The sequence below is a fragment of the Panthera tigris genome, chromosome A1, assembly GCF_018350195.1.
Source record: "Panthera tigris isolate Pti1 chromosome A1, P.tigris_Pti1_mat1.1, whole genome shotgun sequence".
Taxonomy (NCBI): Eukaryota; Metazoa; Chordata; class Mammalia; order Carnivora; family Felidae; genus Panthera; species Panthera tigris.
The window spans coordinates 84,808,596-84,831,086 of NC_056660.1; the positions used below are offsets into that span (position 1 = coordinate 84,808,596).

Below are 22,491 nucleotides of genomic sequence, written 5' to 3' on the forward strand. Positions count from 1 at the left end.
TAAATGACATATCTGATAAAGGGATAGTATACGAAACATACCAAAAATCTTATAAAACTAAACACTCAAAACAAACAAACAAACAAACAAACAGAAACAAATAACCTAGTTAAAAATGAGAAGAAGAGGAGAGGAGCCAAGATGGGGGAAAAGTATGGAAGTTTTTGTGTGTCTCACGTCCTTGAAATACAGCCAGACCAACATTAAACCATCCTACACACCTACAAAACTGGAGGATTAACACAACAATCTGCACAACATGAACCAAAGAATTCAGCAGGTGAGTGGTGTGGAGAGGTGAACTTGGGGAGAAAGAAGCTGGCAGCAGGGAGGGAGCCAGTTTTGCAGGCGGGGAGAGGGCAGAGACTGGGGTGAGGGGAGAGAAAAGCAGAAAAGCACCCCTCCCCAAAAGCAGCTGGAGAGAAAGTGGAAAATTGGAAACAGCCACAGGGACTAAACTAAAAAGGGAGAAAGGAGAAAGGAGAGGGTTTAAATTCCATTAAGACTGTAAACAAGGGGAGCACAAAGTCTGCAACTCTGCAGCTCCATACCTGGCGGTGCTCTGGTAGAAACAGCGAATCCCCAGGAACAGAGTGGGGTCTGGGAGGTTCTTGGGCCACACAGGGAAAAGCGGTTACGCTGCTAGAAGGATATTTGGTAGAAAATGTTGAAGCCACCTGGTCCCAGAAGACTGCCACATTCGCTGGTGCTGGAACAAGGTCCTTAAGGGTGAAGCCTTGTGTGTGCCAGATGTGTGTTGTGATTTTCCACAATCCCTGAAACACTGTTGCTACACTATCTCACGAACTTTTTCTGGGGCAGGCTGGCACCTGGCTGCAGTCTCAGGCACCGGCAGCAGCAGGGTCCAGCAAGCGTTCCTGGGTGCAGCCAGCATTTTGGCATTGCTCAGTGAGACCCTCCAGTGGAGGGGAGGAATGGGTCAAAGCCACAGTCCTTCTGAAGTAAGGGGCCGGGGAAAACTGCCGCATCTGAGACAAAACTCGGGAGAGAGGTGCTCCCTGGGGCTTGGTAACAGACAGTGAGGAAGCGGAAAGTAGATGAAAGCTGAAGACAGAGGACAGGTGCACGACCTCATCAAAATAAAAAGCTTCTGCACAGCGAAGGAAACAATCAGCAAAACTAAAAGGCAACCAACAGAATGGGAGAAGATATTTGCAAACGACATATCAAATAAAGGGTTAGTATCCAAAATCTATAAAGAACTTATCGAACTCAACACCCAAAAAACAAATAATCCAGTGAAGAAATAAGCAAAAGACATGAAGAGACACTTCTCCAAAGAAGACATCCAGATGGCCAACCAACACATGAAAAAATGCTCAACATCACTCATCATCAGGGAAATACAAATCAAAACCACAATGAGATACCACCTGACACCTGCCAGAATGGCTAACATTAATAACTCAGTCCACAACAGATGTTGGTGAGGATGAAGAGAAAGAGGATCTCTTTTGCATTGTTGGTGGCAATGCAAGCTGGTGCAGCCACTCTGGAAACAGTATGGAGGTTCCTCAAAAAACTAAAAATAGAACTACCCTACGACCCAGCAATTGCACTACTGGGCATTTATGCATGGGATACAGGTGTGCTCTTTTGAAGGGATACATGCACCCCCATGTTTATAGCAGCACTATCAACAATATCCAAAGTATGGAAACAGTCCAATGTCCATTGACTGATAAATGGATAAAGCAGATGTGGTATACATATAAACAATGGAATATTACTCAGTAATAAAAAATAATGAAATCTTGTCATTTGTAGCAATGTGGATAGAACTAGATTGTACATCATAAGTGGAATTAGTCAGTCAAAGACAAAAATCATATGACTTCACTAATATGAGGACACTAAGAGACAAAGCATATGAACATAAGGAAAGGGAAATGAAAATAATATAAAAGAAGTGAGGGGGACAAAACAGAAGAGTCTCATAAATATGCAGAACAAACTGAGGGTTACTGGAGGGGTTGTGGAAGAGGGGATGGGCTAAATGGGTAAGGGGCACTAAGGAATCTATTCCTGAAATCATTGTTGCACTATATGGTAACTAATTTGTATGTAAATTTTAAAAAAATAAAAAATAAAACAAGTTAATAAAAAAATGTGAGGAAGACATTAATAGGCATTTTCCCAAAGTAGACATACAGATGGCTAATAAACACATTAAAAGATGCTCAACGTCGGTCATCATCCAGTAAATACAAATCAAAACTGTAATGAGATATCTCCTCACAACAGTCAGAATGTCTAAATTTAACAACACAGGAGAGAACTGGTGACCCAATGGCAAGTGATTAATGAATGGATAAAGAAATGTGGGATATGGTTGGTGGTAGAACATATTATCCTAAGCGAAATTAGTCAGAGAAAGACAAATACCATATGATGTCACTCATATCTGGAATTTAAGAAACAAAACAGATGAAAATAGTGGAAAAAAGAGATGCAAACCAGGAATCAGACTTTTAACTGTAGAGAAAAACATGAGGGTTACTGGAGAGGAAGTGGGCAGGGAGATGGGTAAAATGGGTAATGGGGATTAAGGAGGGCACTTGCTGTTATAAACACTGGGTGTTGTATGTAAGTGATGAATCATAATTCTACACCTGTAACTAGTATTACACTCTATGTTAACTAACTGGAATTGAAATATAAACTTGAAAACAAAACACAACAATTCCAAGTCAAGCAAGAATCTGCTCTGTGATTTGATTCACACATTCATGGACATCACCCCTTGAACCCTTGATGTGTAGACCTATGCTCTATTACACTATAACTCTTCCCACAATGATAATTATGAAAAAATATATACTGAAATTTGTTTAAGCAGTTTGAATTTTCTTTGTAAATTACTCATATTTTATTCACACATAGACATGTTGCTATAACTTGCTTTTATGTTAACAAAATGAAAATGATATTTTCCAATGGGTAAAGTGTAAGCAGACAACTTTGACAAAGTTGAATTCTCTAGAGTTTTTACAAAATTTCATTTAAGAAAATTCATGTTTATTTTATTTTTTAATGTTTATTTATTTTGGGGGGAGAGAGAGAACATGAGTGCACTTAGGGAGGGGCAAAAAGAGAGGGAGAGAGAACCCAAGGCAGGCTCCATGCTCAGTGCAGAGCCCAATGCAGGGCTCGATCTCATGACCATGAAGTCATAACCTGAGTTGAAATCAAATCAGACACTAAGCCCACTGAGTCACCAGGTACCCAGAAAAATTCATGTTTACTTAAAAAATACACCATTAACATTAACTTTTAGAACTGATAAATTGAGATGTTTCCCTTGGAGAAATAATGGAATTTACAGGTGTCACTATAAATAGAAAGCTAAGGATTACATTTAATGAGCTGGCTGTCATTAGCAGTAAAAGGAGTATAAATTATTTTGTTTTTCTTTCTTACATGAAGTTAACTAGCTCCCCTTGGGGTCCAACTTAAAACTTTTCCTCTGTTAATAAATAGACTTCACTTACTCACTCAAGCATATATTCTGGATTTATAATTCCTGGCAAATAATCTTTATTTACCCTACCCTCTTCTTCCACTATATTTCGTATAAATTTGGGATAATTAAGAAAACGAATGAAATATGAATAATTTGTGTGCTAAAATTAATAATATAAAATCAGGGGAACAGTTTTTGCATATCACCAGCCATAGCTGCCTCTTTCTATTCAACATAACTGAAGAGCATGTTTTCAAAAGACAATTTCTGGGTAGGGTTAAATATGATGAATTCTAGTGGTTGACAAGTGGCTATAGTTTTCATGCTGTCTCCTTTACAGGTGGAGATTTGATAGTTGGACCCTGTCCAAGACCCTCTCTTCATTTATCAGTTTCCAGTACGGAGGAGACTATAGAAGAAAAGCTTTCATAACAACAACAACAACAAAAAAAATAGGGCAGGTATGTCAACTGCTTTTTTCTCCTAGGTGCACTCTCTTCCACAAGTATGCAGTTGAAATTCTGCCTGTAGACACTCTGTCTCTGTCTTTCACTATCTCTCTCCCTCTCCCTGTCTCTCTGTCTCTTGTTTCTCTGTCCTTTTCTCTGTGTTTCACTCTCTTGGTTTCTGCCTATGGACTCTCTTTCTCTGTCTCTTTGTTTTTCTCTCCCTCTCTCTGTCTCTCTTTCTGTTTCTGTCTCTCTTTTCCTTTCTCTCTCTCTACCCTTTCCTCCCCCTGTCTTGTTGCTGTGTGAGTCCTGTGATCTGATTGCCTAGTAACTTAAGTTGTGCAAACAGCAAAAAATATTCAATAGAGAATTAGAAAAAGGACTAGGAAAGTCTTTCACATAAAAGTCTACAAGGAAATAACAGAAAAGAAGAAATAAAGGCAGGACAAAAAGACACACTGGAAATATGAATTAGTGGAGAAAAGAGAGGTGTTAGAGTACAGAGGGTTTAAAGGACTTTATGCAAACTTCAGGCTATATCTTTTACATTTATGTTCCTCTGTGTTTAAATATTCTCATAAGATTAAAGATTCTCATAATCATTTTACTTTCTTTTTATTTGGTTAGTGTTGTGGTGCTTTGTTAATAGCATCTAGCATTGGTGTGTGTGTGTGTGTGTGGTATGGAAGGTAGTCAACACATTATATAACCAGTCTATATCTTCCATTTAAGCACAGGCTAGCAAATTTAATTCAAAGATTTTGACAAAGAACACAAGTGTATCACTAAAAATATATATCCACAAAGGAGACATAGGCCCATAAGCAATTTCACACTGACTTCAAAATGGTAAAAAAAGCTTAGCTTTGAAACAATTACTTTTCTAAGGTCATTACTATAAATTTGGAAGTTCAATTGTTTAGAGGATTAATTATATTATTCCTTCTAATATTGAAGTAATGAAAGTGGTTAAAATAAGTAGATTTTGTGTATTATTGTACTTTTATGACATTGGAATTTATGTTCCATAAGAACTAAGAATTAAAACAAAACAATCCTTTGTCTTGCTAAATGTAAACTTTATTATTATTGATGATTTTTTTCTTATAGTAGAAAGAGAATGGAATTATTTTTAACTATTATATTTTATACTAGGAATTTGGTAAAATCATTTTATTTTGCAGAATCTCTAGTTCCTTTTTAGAAAATGGATATTAATATTTGATTAGTAAAATGTAGAAGTGTGCTGTGTAGTACATATGATACAATGAGTAGAGGTGGGAGAAATTCTCAGTGTGAAACCAAAACCCTGTAATTCATCAAAAACAAGCAGTTGCATGATGCAGACAGTGATTTGGAAATGTTATTATTCCTTTGAATAGAATATTTGTCCAACAAAATTTCACAAATAATTGTTTATCCAACTTAAGATACATTTATCTCTAGCATTGTAGTTGATGTAATATGGGAATAGATTTAATGTCGCAATTTTAAAATAAGACCATTTTTGGTTTTTGCCTTCCTTTCATTTTAGCAGGAAACTTTCAATAGTCAAAATGGGTCATGGGAATTTCAGTGTCATCAGTGAGCTGATCCTTGTAGGATTTTCCAATTACCCCCAGACTGAAATTCCACTCTTTTTTCTATTCTCTCTGGTCTACTTGGCAAGTCTCTTTGGAAACACAACTGTCATCACTTTAGTCATTCTAGATTTCTCTCTCCAGACACCCATGTACATCTTCCTCTGTCATCTGGCCTTTCTCAACATATTTTTTAGCACATTTGTGGTCCCCAAGATGCTTTTTAATTTTCTCGCAAGCAAGAAAGTTATATCTTACAACTTCTGTATTGCTCAGACCTACATCACCTTATTCCTGGAGTCAACTGAGTGCTTTCTTCTTGCAGTAATGGCTTTGGATCGCTATGTGGCCATTTGTTACCCACTGAGATATCTGCTCATCATGAACTGGTCTGTGTGTGCGGCATTAGCTCTGGGGGCCTGGACCGTTGGCTTTTTTGCCTCAGTGGTGCCTCTCTACCTCACAATTCTTCCACTCTGTGGTCCATATGTTGTTGACTATATTTTCTGTGAATTGCCCATTCTTCTTCATATGTTCTGTGCTGATACATCCCTGCTGGAGACCATAATGGCCACAGGAGGGGCTGGAACAGTGTTATTCCCCTTCCTCTTCATTATACTCTCTTACCTTCGCATCCTGGTGGCTGTGATGACAATAGACTCTATTAAGGGCAGAAAAAAAGCCTTTTCCACATGTACTTCCCACCTGATTGCTGTGATCATGTATTATGGAACAGGAATGATCCGGTACTTAAGACCCAAGTCCCTCTATTCAGCAGAGGGAGACAAACTCATTTCTGTGTTCTATGCAGTCATCAACCCTATGCTGAATCCTTTCATTTACAGCCTAAGGAACAAGGAAATGAAGGAGGGTATGAAAAAAGTTATGGGCAAATACAAAATTAAAACAAAACAACAAATCACAGACTAGAATCTTTATGATTCTATAAGCATTCTTATAAGTGTTCTTATAAGCGTTTAAGGCAATGCTTATTTTTTTAACCTGTGTTCATATCCAAATACTATGAGACCAAGCTCCACCCCAAGTAATTTGGATTTGGCAGACTTCCAGATGAAAGTAGTCATTACATTTTTACAAATCTCCTCAAGTGTTTCCAGTTCAGATTTCTCCCATGAGTTAATATTTATGTATAGTTGTTCTTTAAGTGTTAGAACATTGTTATATCAACTCAATCAAATAGTTTGTGACCTGCACGATGAATTCCAGGTCAACACATTCTTATCCTCTGTAGCCACTCAATTTACAGTATTTTATTCTCTATTTTTCCATTTATTTTGCAAAGTTTAAAATTATGACAAGGTGACCAATCCTACTCTACTCATATGCTCCATCCTTTGAGGGATATAAATCTGAAGATACAAGTCTCAGATCTTTACAGGGGTAAAAAAGGCAGGCTAAATTCTGAAATACATGTCATTAACTCTTACAAAAAGAAAATATATCTGAAATTACTAATGAGAATTTTTTAAAGAAATATAAAACTCTGTCCCCATTTTACTGCTTTTACTTTTTATTTATCTAAACTTTTACTTTTTGGTCTCTAATTTTAGGAAAAGGGTATGATTTTTTGAAATTGAAAACTGAGAAAAAAACTTCTCAATTACTTAAACTTTAGTTATCTCCATATGGAAAATAGCTTGCAGGAGTAAATACTAACCGTCATTTAATTTATTAACTTTTTAGCTATTTAAACACGTTGGCTACAATAGATTTGCAACTATAGTATTTTGAGGAGCCATATGCTAATTAGTTTAATACTGCTAGATTTGGAGGCAAACTTAAGAGTTAATCCTAGGTTCAATCACTTAGTTGGTGCATGTCCTTTATCAAAATCTTCCCTGTGCTTTAATATCCCACTTGAAAAATCAGGAAATGCAATGTATAGGAGTGTAAAAGTGAACACATATAATACAACTAAACTATGGGAGAGGCTTAAAACACACAAGACAAGATCATTCTCCATCTGCTATTGAAAAAAAGAAAAACTTTGTGCTAGATTCTACAATATTTTAGAAAGAAAATAAATGTACAGTAATTACACTAAATAAAAAATTTTTCAGATTATCTTTTCTAATATCTGTTGGAAATTGATGTTCCCATGAAAGTGGAAATTCCTCTTTTCAAGGTTAGGTTTGTACACTTGGAATAATCTAGAGGATCTATTCATGTGTCTAAGTATGAGGCCCAAAGAACTTAATGTTTACAATTAACATATTTCATACCTGTGTACCAGGGGATGGCTAAAACATATGCCTGTGTAGCAGCCTTCTGACTTCTTCAAAGAAATTTAATTCTAATATATGGAAGAACCAGGATTTGTTCCTCTGTCATTAAATTTTATTAAATCCCAATGTATAATTCATAAGGAAAAAAAAGGAAACAAATCTTAATGTGGAATGAAGCAATAGGTGTCTGATTTGTGATATTTTTTTGCAATACTTAGGATTCCATGGCAACATTGTACAAACTACGCATGTGGATGGTTTTCTTTATTCCAAGTTCATTTAACAGTGGCTCTATATTAGTGAATTTTCTTGAAAATAATACAATATTTGTAGTGATCCCAAATGTTGTCGTCAAAACCAAAACATAGTAACATTGTATCTTGCTCTTATAACCATTTATCCAGCAAGCATAACATACTGGGGAAATCGTTTGAAAGGGAAGGAGTGAGAAGACCTGAATAAAAACTGAATTTAACTCAATATATACCTTGAAATCAATGACAAAACTATCCTTAGTTCACTGAAAAATGATCCTTCCTTTTAACTAGAAAATAGTTCTGGGGTACCAGAACTGTCGCCCAACCTACCGAGCCACTGACTTCGGTTCAGGTCATGATCTCACAGCTCTCGTGAGTTTGAGCCCTGCTTTGGGCTCTGTGCTCACAGCCCAGAGCCTGGAGCCTGCTTTGGATCCTGTGTCTCCCTCTCTCTCTCTGCCCCTAACCCACTCACATTCTGTCTCTGTCTCTCTCAAAAGTAAATAAACATTAAAAAAATTAACTAAAAAGTAGTTCCAATGAATCTTTCATGACTCACTGTCAGCAATGCAAGAATATTATGTGAGACTGTGGTAGTAATCAAGTGACTCTAGAACCAACATATATAGAGTAAGACCAGTTATTTTTCTGTTATTGCTTAAAATTAACAACATAGTTAGTAGAATGACTTTTAAATAACAAAATATAAATTAAGTGTGAAATAATAATCATAGATCAAGACTTTGATTAAAAGTATTTTTCAGGGAAAGTTTATAGCCTCCCCAAACCCCTGTGTTTGAATTTCATGTTGAATATTTAACTATCTCTCAATGAAAATTTCCTGAGAATATAAATTTTGTCTGCTTTCTAGAGATTTGTTGTTCACCTCGTGGATTATATAAAAAACACAAAATATATCAATTTAGTTTATTAAATTATTATCACTGTTAATCCAGTAAATATTTGATTAACTCACTCTTATCTTTGGTTAAACCAAATTTTGCTCCCACAGCAAAAATTAATTTTGAACTCGCTTTTGACATGATTAATTTTGACAATATGTTGACATAGGTAATTTAAGCAATTTTGCAAACAATGGGTCTGTTACTGGAAACCATAAGCTAGAATACAAATAGACAAGAAAGAGCAATTATGGGAAAACGATGTGGAGGGAAATCAGTTTCTCTAAGAATTAATTATGAGATACTTATTGCTCAAGTAACTAGCATAGGCTTTCCACACATCTTAATGAGATCATGGTAGGGAAAGGTATTTCTTCGTTTTGCCTCAACACACCATCTCAAACACCAATGAAGACATCTTTTTTTGAAATTTAAACACATTACTTTGATTATTTGAGAAGAAATGACTAGTTACATAGGTAAGTAAATTAAATGCCCACTAAGTTCTTTCTTTTTAGCTTACAAAGAGGGCAGACTTGCAAGGAGTGTGTGTGTGTGTGTGTGTGTGTGTGTGCGTAAAATATATGGACTTGATAATTAACTGTGTTGTAGGATCTAGCCAAGTAAAATTTTAATACATTGTGAATACTTGAAGGCAACATAAATTTTAGTGTCTTTAAAGTAATGTTCTCAGTATCAGGAATTAATGATGTTTACTCAGAAAATATATTTATTATATTTATTTTCTCTTTTTTCTTTGTTTTAAAATTTTTTAATGTTTATTTATTTTTGAGAGACAGAGAGAGACAGAATGTGAGCAGGGGAGGGGCAGAGAGAGAGGGAGAAAGAGCAGCACAGAGCCCTACACGGGGCTTGAACTCACTAGCTGTGAGATCATGACCTGAGCCGAAGTCAGATGCTTAACCAACTGAGTCACCAAGATATCCCTCTCTTTTTGTCTTATTCCATTCTAAATTTCTTTCCATTTCATTTGAAAATGACATTGCTTGGGGCACCTGGGTGGCTCACTTAAGCGTCTGACTCTTGATTTTGGCTCAGGTCATCTCATGGTTGTGAGATCAAGCCTGGTGTGTGGCTCCTTGCTGAGCATAGAGCCTGCTTAATGTTCTCTCCCACCTTCTCCCTCTGTGCCTCCCACTTGTGCATGCTTGCACTTTCTTTCTTTCTTTCTTTCTTTCTTTCTTTCTTTCTTTCCTCTCTCTCAAAAAAAATGACATTGCTAGCACTCTGTTACTCAACCTATACTGGGACATCCAACCTCTTAAATAATATTCCCCTTGCTGAAGTTGTTTCTCTTATCAAATGTTACAGAGTATAAATAAAATCTAACAAAAAACCTCAATATCCATTTAACTTGTGATCCCTCTAAAAGGTATATGCACCCAATTGGCAGCACATTTTAGGTATCTCTACTGAGGATGGATATGACATGTGCCAAACTGTTTCTTAACAATTTTCCACAGTGATAAATCATTTTTATGTTCTTAGTGTGTCACTTCTTATCTGGGGAAATTTCGATATATTAATTAACAAGAATATACCACTTCAGAGGAAAATAAGGGTCCTAATACTGTCTGTATTATATATGTATATATTATCTATACAACATATATGTATAGTAAAAAGAATTATATATGTATATATATATATACACACATATATATACATACATATATATACACATATATTTATATACTATAGTATAATTACTATATTTTATTTATATATATAATATATAATTTATATATAATTATATTATAATTATATTATATATTATATATAACTATATATGTGTGTATATATATATTTATATATATCTATATCTATATCTATAACTTATTTTAAGGAATTATCTCAAGTGATTATGGAGGCTTGAAAGTCAAAGTTCAACCCAAAACATGCAGATGGGCCAACATGCTGGAAACTCAGAAAGAGCTAATGCTATAGTTGATATCTAAAGGTCTTCTACCTGCTGAATACCCTCCTGGTCAGGAGACTTTAATATTTTGCTCTATTTAGGCCTTCAAATGATTGAATAAAGCCCACCCACATCATGGAAGGAAAATCTGCTCTTTTCAAAATCCACTGATTTAAATGTTAATCTCATCCAAAACACTCTTACAAAAACATCTAGAATAATATTTGACCATATATCATATATCTGGGCAACCATGGCCCAGCCAAGTTGACATATAAAATTAACCATACAATTCTTTATTTAGTTTGTTCATTTCTTGCATATAGTAGCTCATTGTTTTTTAGGTGTTCATTCTGTACCATACACAGTATGAATCGATTAGGTCAAGTAGTTATTTAATATATTATTTGGGGTTTTCTATATATAATATTGTATTAACTGTGAGTATAGATCTTTCTCTCCACTTTGGATACCTGTTATTTGTTTAAATTCTCTGAATAGTATTTCCAATACTATGTGGAGTAAAAGTGACAATAGTAAATGCATCCCTAATTTGTTCTGTTCTTGATTTTAGAGTAAAGTATTTCAAAATTGTGGCTTCACTGGAAAGATGGCAGGGTAGGAGGACCCTAAAGTTGGTTTGTACCACAGATACAACTAGCTGACACTCACAGTAGCGTAAATCACCCAGAATCTGCCGAAGAGTGGCAGAAAAAACTCCATAACTAAAGGTAGGGAAGAAAAAATCAAAGATGGTGGGAAGGGTGAGACTTCTTGGAAGAAAATTGACTGTGGCTGTTCACAGTGGGGAGGGAGTTTGTGGTACAAAGAAGGGTGGAAAACAGACATTCACACTGGGAAGCCCACAAAGGGGAGGATGAATCCCTATTATATTTTCTTTGAAAGCTAGAGGGACTGAATTCAGTGAGTTCTTACAATCAGTGGGAGTTAAATCTTGGAATTTTAAAAATCAGTGGGTGAAAACAGGGAGGGAGGGAAGATGGCTGCGTAGGAGGACACTGGGCTCACCGTGCGTCCTGCTGATCACTTAGATTCCACCTACACCTGCCTAAATAACCCAGAAAACTGCCACAGGATTAGCAGAACGGAGTCTCCGGAGCCAAGCACCAGACGAGAGGCCCACAGAAGAGCATAGGAAGGGCTGCGAGGCGGTGCGTGCTCCACGGACTGGTGGGAGGGAGCCGGGGCAGAGGGGCCGCTCGCCGGCCAAGCAGAGCCCCTGAGTCTGGCAGGCAAAAGCGGAGGGGCCTGACGGACTGTGTTCCGACAGCAAGCGCGACTTAGCGTCTGGGAGGTCATAAGTTAACAGCTCTGCTCAGAAAGTGGGAAGGCTGGAGGACAAAGCAAGGGAGAGCTGCTGAGCCCCCGGAGGACAGAGCTCAGTTTGGTGGGGAACAAAGGCGCTCGCCAGCGCCATCTCTCCCGCTCATCCCCCAGCCAAAATCCCAAAGAGAACCAGTTCCTGCAGGGAACTTGCTCCCTCTGTGCAAACACCCAACTCTGTGCTTCTGAAGAGCCAAACCTCCAGCAGCGGATCTGACTCCCTCCCGCTGCCACAGGGCCCCTCCTGAAGTGGATCACCTAAGGAGAAGCGAGCTAAGCCTGCCCCTCCTGCTCCCATGCACCTTGCCTACCCACCCCAGCTAATACACCAGATCCCCAGCACCACAAGCCTGGCAGTGTGCAAGTAGCCCAGACGGGCCATGCCACCCCACAGTGAATCCCGCCCCTAGGAGAGGGGAAGAGAAGGCACACACCAGTCTGGCTGTGGCCCCAGCAGTGGGCTGGGGGCAGACATCAGGTCGGACTGTGGCCCTGCCACCAACTCCAGTTATACACCACAGCACAGGGGAAGTGCCCTGCAGGTCCCCACCACTCCAGGGACTATCCAAAATGACCAAACGGAAGAATTCCCCTCAGAAGAATCTCCAGGAAATAACAACAGCTAATGAACTGATCAAAAAGGATTTAAATAATATAACAGAAAGTGAATTTAGAATAATAGTCATAAAATTAATCCCTGGGCTTGAAAACAGTATACAGGACAGCAGAGAATCTCTTGCCACAGAGATCAAGGGACTAAGGAAGAGTCACGAGGAGCTGAAAAGCGCTTTAAACGAAATGCAAAACAAAATGGAAACGACAATGGCTCGGCTTGAAGAGGCAGAGGAGAGAATAGGTGAACTAGAAGATAAAGTTATGGAAAAAGAGGAAGCTGAGAGAAAGAGAGATAAAAAAAATCCAGGAGTATGAGGGGAAAATTAGAGAACTAAGTGATACACTAAAAAGAAATAATATACGCATAATTGGTATCCCAGAGGAGGAAGAGAGAGGGAAAGGTGCTGAAGGTGTACTTGAAGAAATCATAGCTGAGAACTTCCCTGAACTGGGGAAGGAAAAAGGCATTGAAATCCAAGAGGCACAGAGAACTCCCTTCAGACGTAACTTGAATCGATCTTCTGCACGACATATCATAGAGAAACTGGCAAAATACAAGCATAAAGAGAAAATTCTGAAAGCAGCAAGGGATAAACGTGCCCTCACATATAAAGGGAGACCTATAAGACTCGTGACTGATCTCTCCTTTGAAACTTGGCAGGCCAGAAAGGATTGGCATGATATCTTCAGTGTGCTAAAGAGAAAAAATATGCAGCCGAGAATCCTTTATCCAGCAAGTCTGTCATTTAGAATAGAAGGAGAGATAAAGGTCTTCCCAAACAAACAAAAACTGAAGGAATTTGTCACCACTAAACCAGCCCTACAAGAGATCCTAAGGGGGACCCTGTGAGACAAAGTACCAGAGACATCACTACAAGCATAAACATACAGACATCAAAATGACTCTAAGCCCGTATCTTTCTGTAATAACACTGAATGTAAATGGATTAAATGCGCCAACCAAAAGACATAGGGTATCAGAATGGATAAAAAAACAAGACCCATCTACTTGCTGTCTACAAGAGACTCATTTTAGATCTGAGGACACCTTTAAATTGAGAGTGAGGGGATGGAGAACTATCTATCATGCTACTGGAAGCCAAAAGAAAGCTGGAGTAGCCATACTTATATCAGACAAACTAGACTTTAAATTAAAGGCTGTAACAAGAGATGAAGAAGGGCATTATATAATAATTACAGGGTCTATCCATCAGGAAGAGCTAACAATTATAAATGTCTATGCGCCGAATACCGGAGCCCCCAAATATATAAAACAATTACTCATAAACATAAGCAACCTTATTGATAAGAATGTGGTCATTGCAGGGGACTTTAACACCCCACTTACAGAAATGGATAGATCATCTAGACACACAGTCAATAAAGAAACAAGGGCCCTGAATGATACATTGGATCAGATGGACTTGACAGATATATTTAGAACTCTGCATCCCAAAGCAACAGAATATACTTTCTTCTCGAGTGCACATGGAACATTCTCCAAGATAGATCATATACTGGGTCACAAAACAGCCCTTCATAAGTTTACAAGAATTGAAATTATAGCATGCATACTTTCAGACCACAATGCTATGAAGCTTGAAATCAACCACAGGAAAAAGTCTGGAAAACCTCCAAAAGCATGGAGGTTAAAGAACACCCTACTAACGAATGAATGGGTCAACCAGGCAATTAGAGAAGAAATTTAAAAATATATGGAAACAAACGAAAATGAAAATACAACAATCCAAACACTTTGGGATGCAGCAAAGGCAGTCCTGAGAGGAAAATACATTGCAATCCAGGCCTATCTCAAGAAACAAGAAAAATCCCAAATACAAAATCTAACAGCATACCTAAAGGAAATAGAAGCAGAACAGCAAATGCAGCCTAAACCCAGCAGAAGAAGAGAAATCATAAAGATCAGAGCAGAAATAAACAATATAGAATCTAAAAAAAACTGTAGAGCAGATCAACGCAACCAAGAGTTGGTTTTTTGAAAAAATAAACAAAATTGACAAACCTCTAGCCAGGCTTCTCAAAAAGAAAAGGGAGATGACCCAAATAGATCAAATCATGAATGAAAATGGAATTATTACAACCAATCCCTCAGAGATACAAACAATTATCAGGGAATACTATGAAAAATTATATGCCAACAAATTGGACAACCTGGAAGAAATGGACAAATTCCTAAACACCCACACTCTTCCAAAACTCAATCAGGAGGAAATAGAAAGCTTGAACAGACCCATAACCAGCGAAGAAATTGAATCGGTTATCAAAAATCTCCCAACAAATAAGAGTCCAGGACCAGACGGCTTCCCAGGGGAGTTCTACCAGACGTTTAAAGCAGAGATAATACCTACCCTTCTCAAGCTATTCCAAGAAATAGAAAGAGAAGGAAAACTTCCAGACTCATTCTATGAAGCCAGTATTACTTTGATTCCTAAACCAGACAGAGACCCAGTAAAAAGAGAACTACAGGCCAATATCCCTGATGAATATGGATGCAAAAATTCTCAATAAGATACTAGCAAATCGAATTCAATGGCATATAAAAAGAATTATTCACCATGATCAAGTGGGATTCATTCCTGGGATGCAGGGCTGGTTCAACATTCGCAAATCAATCAACGTGATACATCACATTAACAAATAAAAAGAGAAGAACCATATGATCCTGTCAATCGATGCAGAAAAGGCCTTTGACAAAATCCAGCACCCTTTCTTAATAAATACCCTTGAGAAAGTCAGGATAGAAGGAACATACTTAAAGATCATAAAAGCCATTTATGAAAAGCCCACAGCTAACATCATCCTCAACAGGGAAAAAACTGAGAGCTTTTTCCCTGAGATCAGGAACATGACAGGGATGTCCACTTTGACTGCTGTTGTTTAACATAGTGTTGGAAGTTCTAGCATCAGCCATCAGACAACAAAAGGAAATCAAAGGCATCAAAATTGGCAAAGATGAAGTCAAGCTTTCGCTTTTTGCAGATGACATGATATTATACATGGAAAATCCGATAGACTCCACCAAAAGTCTGCTAGAACTGATACATGAATTCAGCAAAGTTGTAGGATACAAAATCAATGTACAGAAATCAGTTGCATTCTTATACACTAATAATGAAGCAACAGAAGGACAAATAAAAAGCTGATCCCATTCACAATGACACCAAGAATCATAAAATACCTAGGAATAAACCTAACCAAACATGTAAAAGATCTGTATGCTGAAAACTATAGAAAGCTTATGAAGGTAATTGAAGAAGATATAAAGAAATGGAAAGACATTCCGTGCTCATGAATTGGAAGAATAAATATTGTCAAAATGTCAATACTACCCAAAGCTATCTACACATTCAATGCAATCACAATCACAATTGCACCAGCATTCTTCTCGAAACTAGAACAAGCAATCCTAAAATTCATATGGAACCACAAAAGACCCCGAATAGCCAAAGTAATTTTGAAGAAGAAGACCAAAGCAGGAGGCATCACAATCCCAGACTTTAGCCTCTACTACAAAGCTGTCATCATCAAGACAGCATGGTATTGGCACAAAAACAGACACATAGACCAATGGAATAGAATAGAAACCCCAGAAATAGACCCACAAACGTATGGCCACTCATCTTTGACAAAGCAGGAAAGAACATCCAATGGAAAAAAGACAGTCTCTTTAACAAATGGTGCTGGGAGAACTGGACAGCAACATGCAGAAGGTTGAAACTAGACCACTTTCTCACACCATTCACAAAAATAAACTCAAAATGGATAAAGGACCTGAATGTGAGACAGGAAACCATCAAAACCTTGGAGGAGAAAGCAGGAAAAGACCTCTCTGACCTCAGCCATAGCAATCTCTTACTCGACACATCCCCAAAGGCAAGGGAATTAAAAGCAAAAATGAACTACTGGGACCTCATGAAGATAAAAAGCTTCTGCACAGCAAAGGAAACAACCAACAAAACGAAAAGGCAACCAACGGAATGGGAAAAGATATTTGCAAATGACATATCGGACAAAGGGCTAGTATCCAAAATCTATAAAGAGCTCACCAAACTCCACACCCAAACAACAAATAACCCAGTGAAGAAATGGGCAGAAAACATGAATAGACACTTCTCTAAAAAAGACATCCGGATGGCCAACAGGCACATGAAAAGATGTTCAACGTCGCTCCTTATCAGGGAAATACAAATCAAAACCACACTCAGATATCACCTCACGCCAGTCAGAGTGGCCAAAATGAACAAATCAGGAGACTGTAGATGCTGGAGAGGATGTGGTGAAACGGGAACCCTCTTGCACTGTTAGTGGGAATGCAAATTGGTGCAGCCGCTCTGGAAAGCAGTGTGGAGGTTCCTCAGAAAATTAAAAATTGACCTACCCTATGACCCAGCAATAGCACTGCTAGGAATATATCCAAGGGATACAGGAGTACTGATGCATAGGGGCACTTGTTCCCCAATGTTTACAGCAGCACTCTCAACAATAGTCAAATTATGGAAAGAGCCTAAATGTCCATCAACTGATGAGTGGATAAAGAAATTGTGGTTTATGTACACAATGGAATACTATGTGGCAATGAGAAAAAATGAAATATGGCCTTTTGTAGCAACCTGGATGGAACTGGAGAGTGTGATGCTAAGTGAAATAAGCCATACAGAGAAAGACAGATACCATACGGTTTCACTCTTATGTGGATCCTGAGAAACGTAACAGAAACCCATGGGGGAGGGGAAGGAAAAAAAAAAAAAGAGGTTAGAGTGGGAGAGAGCCAAAGCATAAGAGACAGTTAAAAACTGAGAACAAACTGAGGGTTGATGGGGGGTGGGAGGGAGGGGAGGGTGGGTGATGGGTATTGAGGAGGGCACCTTTTGGGATGAGCACTGGGTGTTGTATGGAAACTAATTTGACAATAAACTTCATATATTGAAAATAAATAAATAAATAAATAAATAAACATTAAAAAAAAATCAGTGGGTTAGGTTCTGGGACATCTTAAAAGGCATTAGGAAGCAGGATTCCCTTGCTTAAAGAAAAAGCACCACAAACAGCCACTACAGATATAGCATACAACAAGTAGTTTGAAAAATGACAGGGAGGGGGCAAACAGAAAGAAGAGTGATTTGTCCACCTCATACCATGGCCCAGAGAGACAAGGATCACACTCCAGTAACAAAGGAGGTCGTAGGTGCCATCCACCTCTCCCAACCCCAGCATAAACAATGGCCACCTGTGGGAACCAGTACTGCTTATCTTACTTCCTTAAAAAAAGCCTCCACCCATGCATCAGGGGAGTCATGCCCTTTGTAGGCCCTGCACTGCAGGCGCCTGCCTAAAAATACCAGCACAAACCATGCTTATACCACATTTCCTGATCTTCATGTTTTTTGGGACCTCAGTCTGGCAAGAGTGGGGCAGCTCTCATTTCCTAAGCAGACAACTACACACCTTGTCACAACAAGCCCTACCCCTGCTGGGGACCAAAAGCTGCCTACATTAGGCAAAAAGAGCTTCTTCAGATGACTGGACTAAAGGAGAAATAAGCCAATATGCAACAGCAAAGCACACATAACATACACAGGAAACACTCCCTAAAGCACTAGGCCCTGGGGAACAGGGGACACTTCACTGCAGAGCACTATTGGACCACTTCTTCATAAAGCTATTTATAAAAGCAAGAGAAGGAGCTGACTTTCCTAACACACAGAGAAACAGACACAGAAAGTCAGATAAAATGAGAAGACAGAGAAATATCTCCCAAGTGAAATAACAGGACCAAATCATAACAGGATACCAAAGTGAAATGAATATAATTAATATGCCTGAAAGGTAATTTAAAGTAATGATCATAAAGATATTCAGTAGACCTGAGAAAAGAGTAGAGGACATCAGTGAGACTCTTAACATAGATGAAAAAGCAATCAGAGATCAAGAACACAATAAATAAAATGAAAAATACACTTGAAGGAATAAATAGCAGGCCAGATGAAGCAGATAAACAAATTTATGACCTGGAAGAATAATGGAATGTAACTAAGCTGAGCAAAGGAGAGGAAATACAATTATTCAAATTGAGATTGTTATAGGGAACTCAGTGATTTCATGAAGTATAATAGCATTTATATTCTAGGAATCCCTGAAGAGAGAAAAAAGGGGGCAGAAAGTGAATTTGAAGAAATAATAACTGAAAAGTGTCCTAATAAGGGGAGGGAAACAGACATCCACACCCAGCAGGCACAGAGATCTCCCCAGAAATTCATCCTAAAAAAGTCCACACCAAGACACACAATTATGAAAATAGCAAAAAGTAACCATAAAGAAAAAAATTTAAATAAGCAACAGTAAAGAAGACAGTCACATTCAAGGGAAATTCCACAAAGTTATCAATGGGTTTTTCAACTGAAAGTTTGCAGGCCAGAAGAGAGTAATATCATGTATTTGAAGGGCTGAATGGGAAAATTCTACATCCAAGAATACTCCATCCAGTAGATCTATCATTCAGAATACAAGGAGAGTTGAAGAATGTCTCAGACAAACAAAACTAAAGGAGTTTGTGACCACTAAACCAATCCTGCAAGAAATATTAAAGGAGACTCTTTGAGTGGAAAGGAAAGCACAAGTGAGCATATAAAAACTAAAAATCACAAAACCATAAAAATAAATATTTCTGTGAAAATAAGTCAATATTTCATAAAAGGATGTAAAATATCACACCATGTACCTAAATCACGGCAGCGGGGGGAGTGGAGTAAAGAATGGTTTTAAACTTAAGCAACCATCAACTGAATATAGACGGCCTTATGCAGAAGATGTTATATACAACCCTAACAGTAGCCACAAATCAAAAACCACTATGGGATATACAATGATAAAGAGAAAAGAATCAAAATATATGACTAAAGAAAGCCAACAAACTTTGAAACAGACCAGGAGAAGAAAGAATCAGAGGAAATCTATACAAAAAACAAAAAACAAAACTACAAAACAAGTAACAAAATGACAATACATAAATATCTATCAATAATTATTTTGAATGCAAATATACTCCAAACAGAAGACACAGGCTATCAGAATAAAGATTAAAAAAATCCATGTATATGTTGCCTATAAAAGACTTTTTTTCAAGTCTAAAGACACCTGCAGATTGAAAGTGAGGGTATGGAGAAATATTTGTCATGCAAATGAATGACAAATAAAATCTTAGGTAGCAATACTTACATTGAACAAAATTGACCTTAAAACAAAGATTATAACAAGAGACAAAGAAGTACATGTATAATCATAAAGGCAATACAACAAGAGAATCTAACAATTATAAATATTTATGCACCAAACATGAGAGCACACAAATACATAAGACAATTAATAACAACATAAAGAAAATATTGGGTAATAATACGATAATACTAGGGGACTTTAACACCACACTTACATGGATGGACAGATCATCCAAACAAATCAACAAGTAAGGATTTGAATGACACACTGGATGAGATAGATTTAACAGACATATTCAGAACATTTTATCCTAAAAGAGCAGAATACACATTCTTTTCAGATTCACATAGAACATTCTCCAGAATAGATCACATTTTAGGCCACAAAACAAGTCTCAACAAATAAAAAAACAATCAAAGTCAAAACCATAAATCTTTTCTGATCACAATGCTATAAAACTAGAAATCAATCAAAATCAAAATTCTGGAAAGAACACAAATACATGGAGGTTAAATAACATACTGCTAAACAATGAGTGGCTAAACCTAAAAATCAAAGAATTAAAAAGTACATGGGGAAAAATGAAAATGAAACACAATGGTCCAAATCTTTGGGATGAAGCAATGTGGCTCTAAGAGGGAAGCATACAGCAATACAAGCCAACATCAAGAAGAAAGAAAAAATCTCAAATAAACAACCTAACCTTACAATTAAGGGAGCTAGAAATAGAAGAACAAAAGAAACCCCAACCCACCTAAAGGAAGAAAATAATAAAATTAGAGCAGAAATAAATAATACAGAAACTAAAAACAAAACAAAACAAAACAACATACAAACACACACACTAGAGGAGGTCAATGAACCCAGGAGCTGGTTATTTGAAAAGGTCAACAAAAAAGAAAAAAGAGAGAGAGAAAGAGGACAAAAATAAAATTACTAATGAGATAGGAGAAAAAAACAGCCAACACCACAGAAATACAAATAATTATGAAAATATTATGAAAATTTATATCCCAACAATTGGAAATATTAGAAGAAATGGATAAATTCCTAGAAACATATAACCTACCAAAAATGAAGCAGGAAGAAATTGAAGAAATAGAAAATTTGAACAGACCAATTACCAGCAATGAAATTAAATCAGAAAAATAAAATAAAAGCCTCCCAACAAACAAAAGTTCAGACAGTTTCACAGAGAAATTCTACCAAGCATTAAAGAGGAACTTTTAAATTATTCCAAAAAATACAAGAAGAATAAAAAGTATCAAATTCATTCTAGGAGGCTAGTACCTAGCCTAATACCAAAACCAGATAAAGACACCACAAGAAAAGTAAAGAGAGAGAGAGAGAGGAGAGAGAGAGGAAATAACAGGCCAACTACTCTCATGAATATATTTAATAATTCTCAGTAAAATATTAGCAAACAGAATCCAATAATACATTTAAAAAATCATTACCACAACCAAGTGATAGTTACTCCCAGGATGCAAGGGGGGTTCAATATTCACAAAACAGTCAACATGAAAAGGTACATCAATAAGATAAATAATAAGAACCATATTATCATATTTTGCTTCCCTTCCCCTATGTTCATCTGTTGTGTTTCTTAAATTCCACATGAGTTAAATCATACGATATTTTTCTTTCTCTAACTGAATTATTTCACTTAGCATAATACACTCTTGTTCCATACACGTTGTGGTAAATGGCAAGATCTCATTCTTCTTAATCACTGAGTAGTATTCCATTGCATGCATATATATATATATATAGTGTAATTATATATATTATATAATTATATATATTAATACACCAAATCTTTCTTCATTTTTCAGTGAAAAAAATATATATATATAACTCAATCATAAATAAGAATGAAATCTGGTATATATATATATATATATATATATATACCAGCTCTTCTTTATCGATTCATCAGACGTCAGATTTTTGGGCTCTTTCCATAATTTGGCTATTGTTTATAGCACTGCTATAAACATTGGTGCGCATGTGCCCCTTCAAGTTTTTATATTCATTGGATAAAAATCTAGTAGTTCAATTGCTGGGTCATAGGGTAGCTCTAATTTTAATTTTTTGAGGAAACTCAACACTGTTTTCCAGAGTGTCTTCACCAGTCTACATTCCCACTAATAGTGCAAAAGTGTTTTCCTTTTTCCTCATCCCTTACAACATCTGTTGTGTCCCGAGTTGTTACTTTTAGCCATTCTGACAGGTGTTATATGGTATCTCCTTGTGGTTTAGATTTGTATTTCTCCGATGAGTTATGTTGAGCATCTTTTCATGTGTCTGTTAGCCATCTGGATGCCTTCTGCCCATTTCTTTCCTGGGTTATTTATTTTTTTTTGGGGGGGGTGTTGAGTTTGGTAAGTTCTTTATAGATTTTGGACACTAATCCTTTATGTGATATGTCATTTGCAA

At 37.1% G+C, this 22,491-nt stretch overlaps 1 protein-coding gene across 1 annotated transcript; it reads left to right on the forward strand.

Moving 5' to 3' along the window:
- Positions 1-5,489: 5,489 nt before the first annotated feature.
- LOC102966880 (olfactory receptor 2A12-like) lies at positions 5,490-6,443 on the forward strand. The gene has a single exon (XM_007092972.1). The coding sequence runs from the start codon at positions 5,490-5,492 to the stop codon at positions 6,441-6,443; it is 954 nt and encodes a 317-aa protein (XP_007093034.1).
- Positions 6,444-22,491: the final 16,048 nt, after the last annotated feature.

Excerpts from the sequence above, each read along its gene's own strand:
- LOC102966880 (XM_007092972.1), top strand. The coding sequence starts at position 5,490 with ATGGGTCATGGGAATTTCAGTGTCATCAGTGAGCTGATCCTTGTAGGA.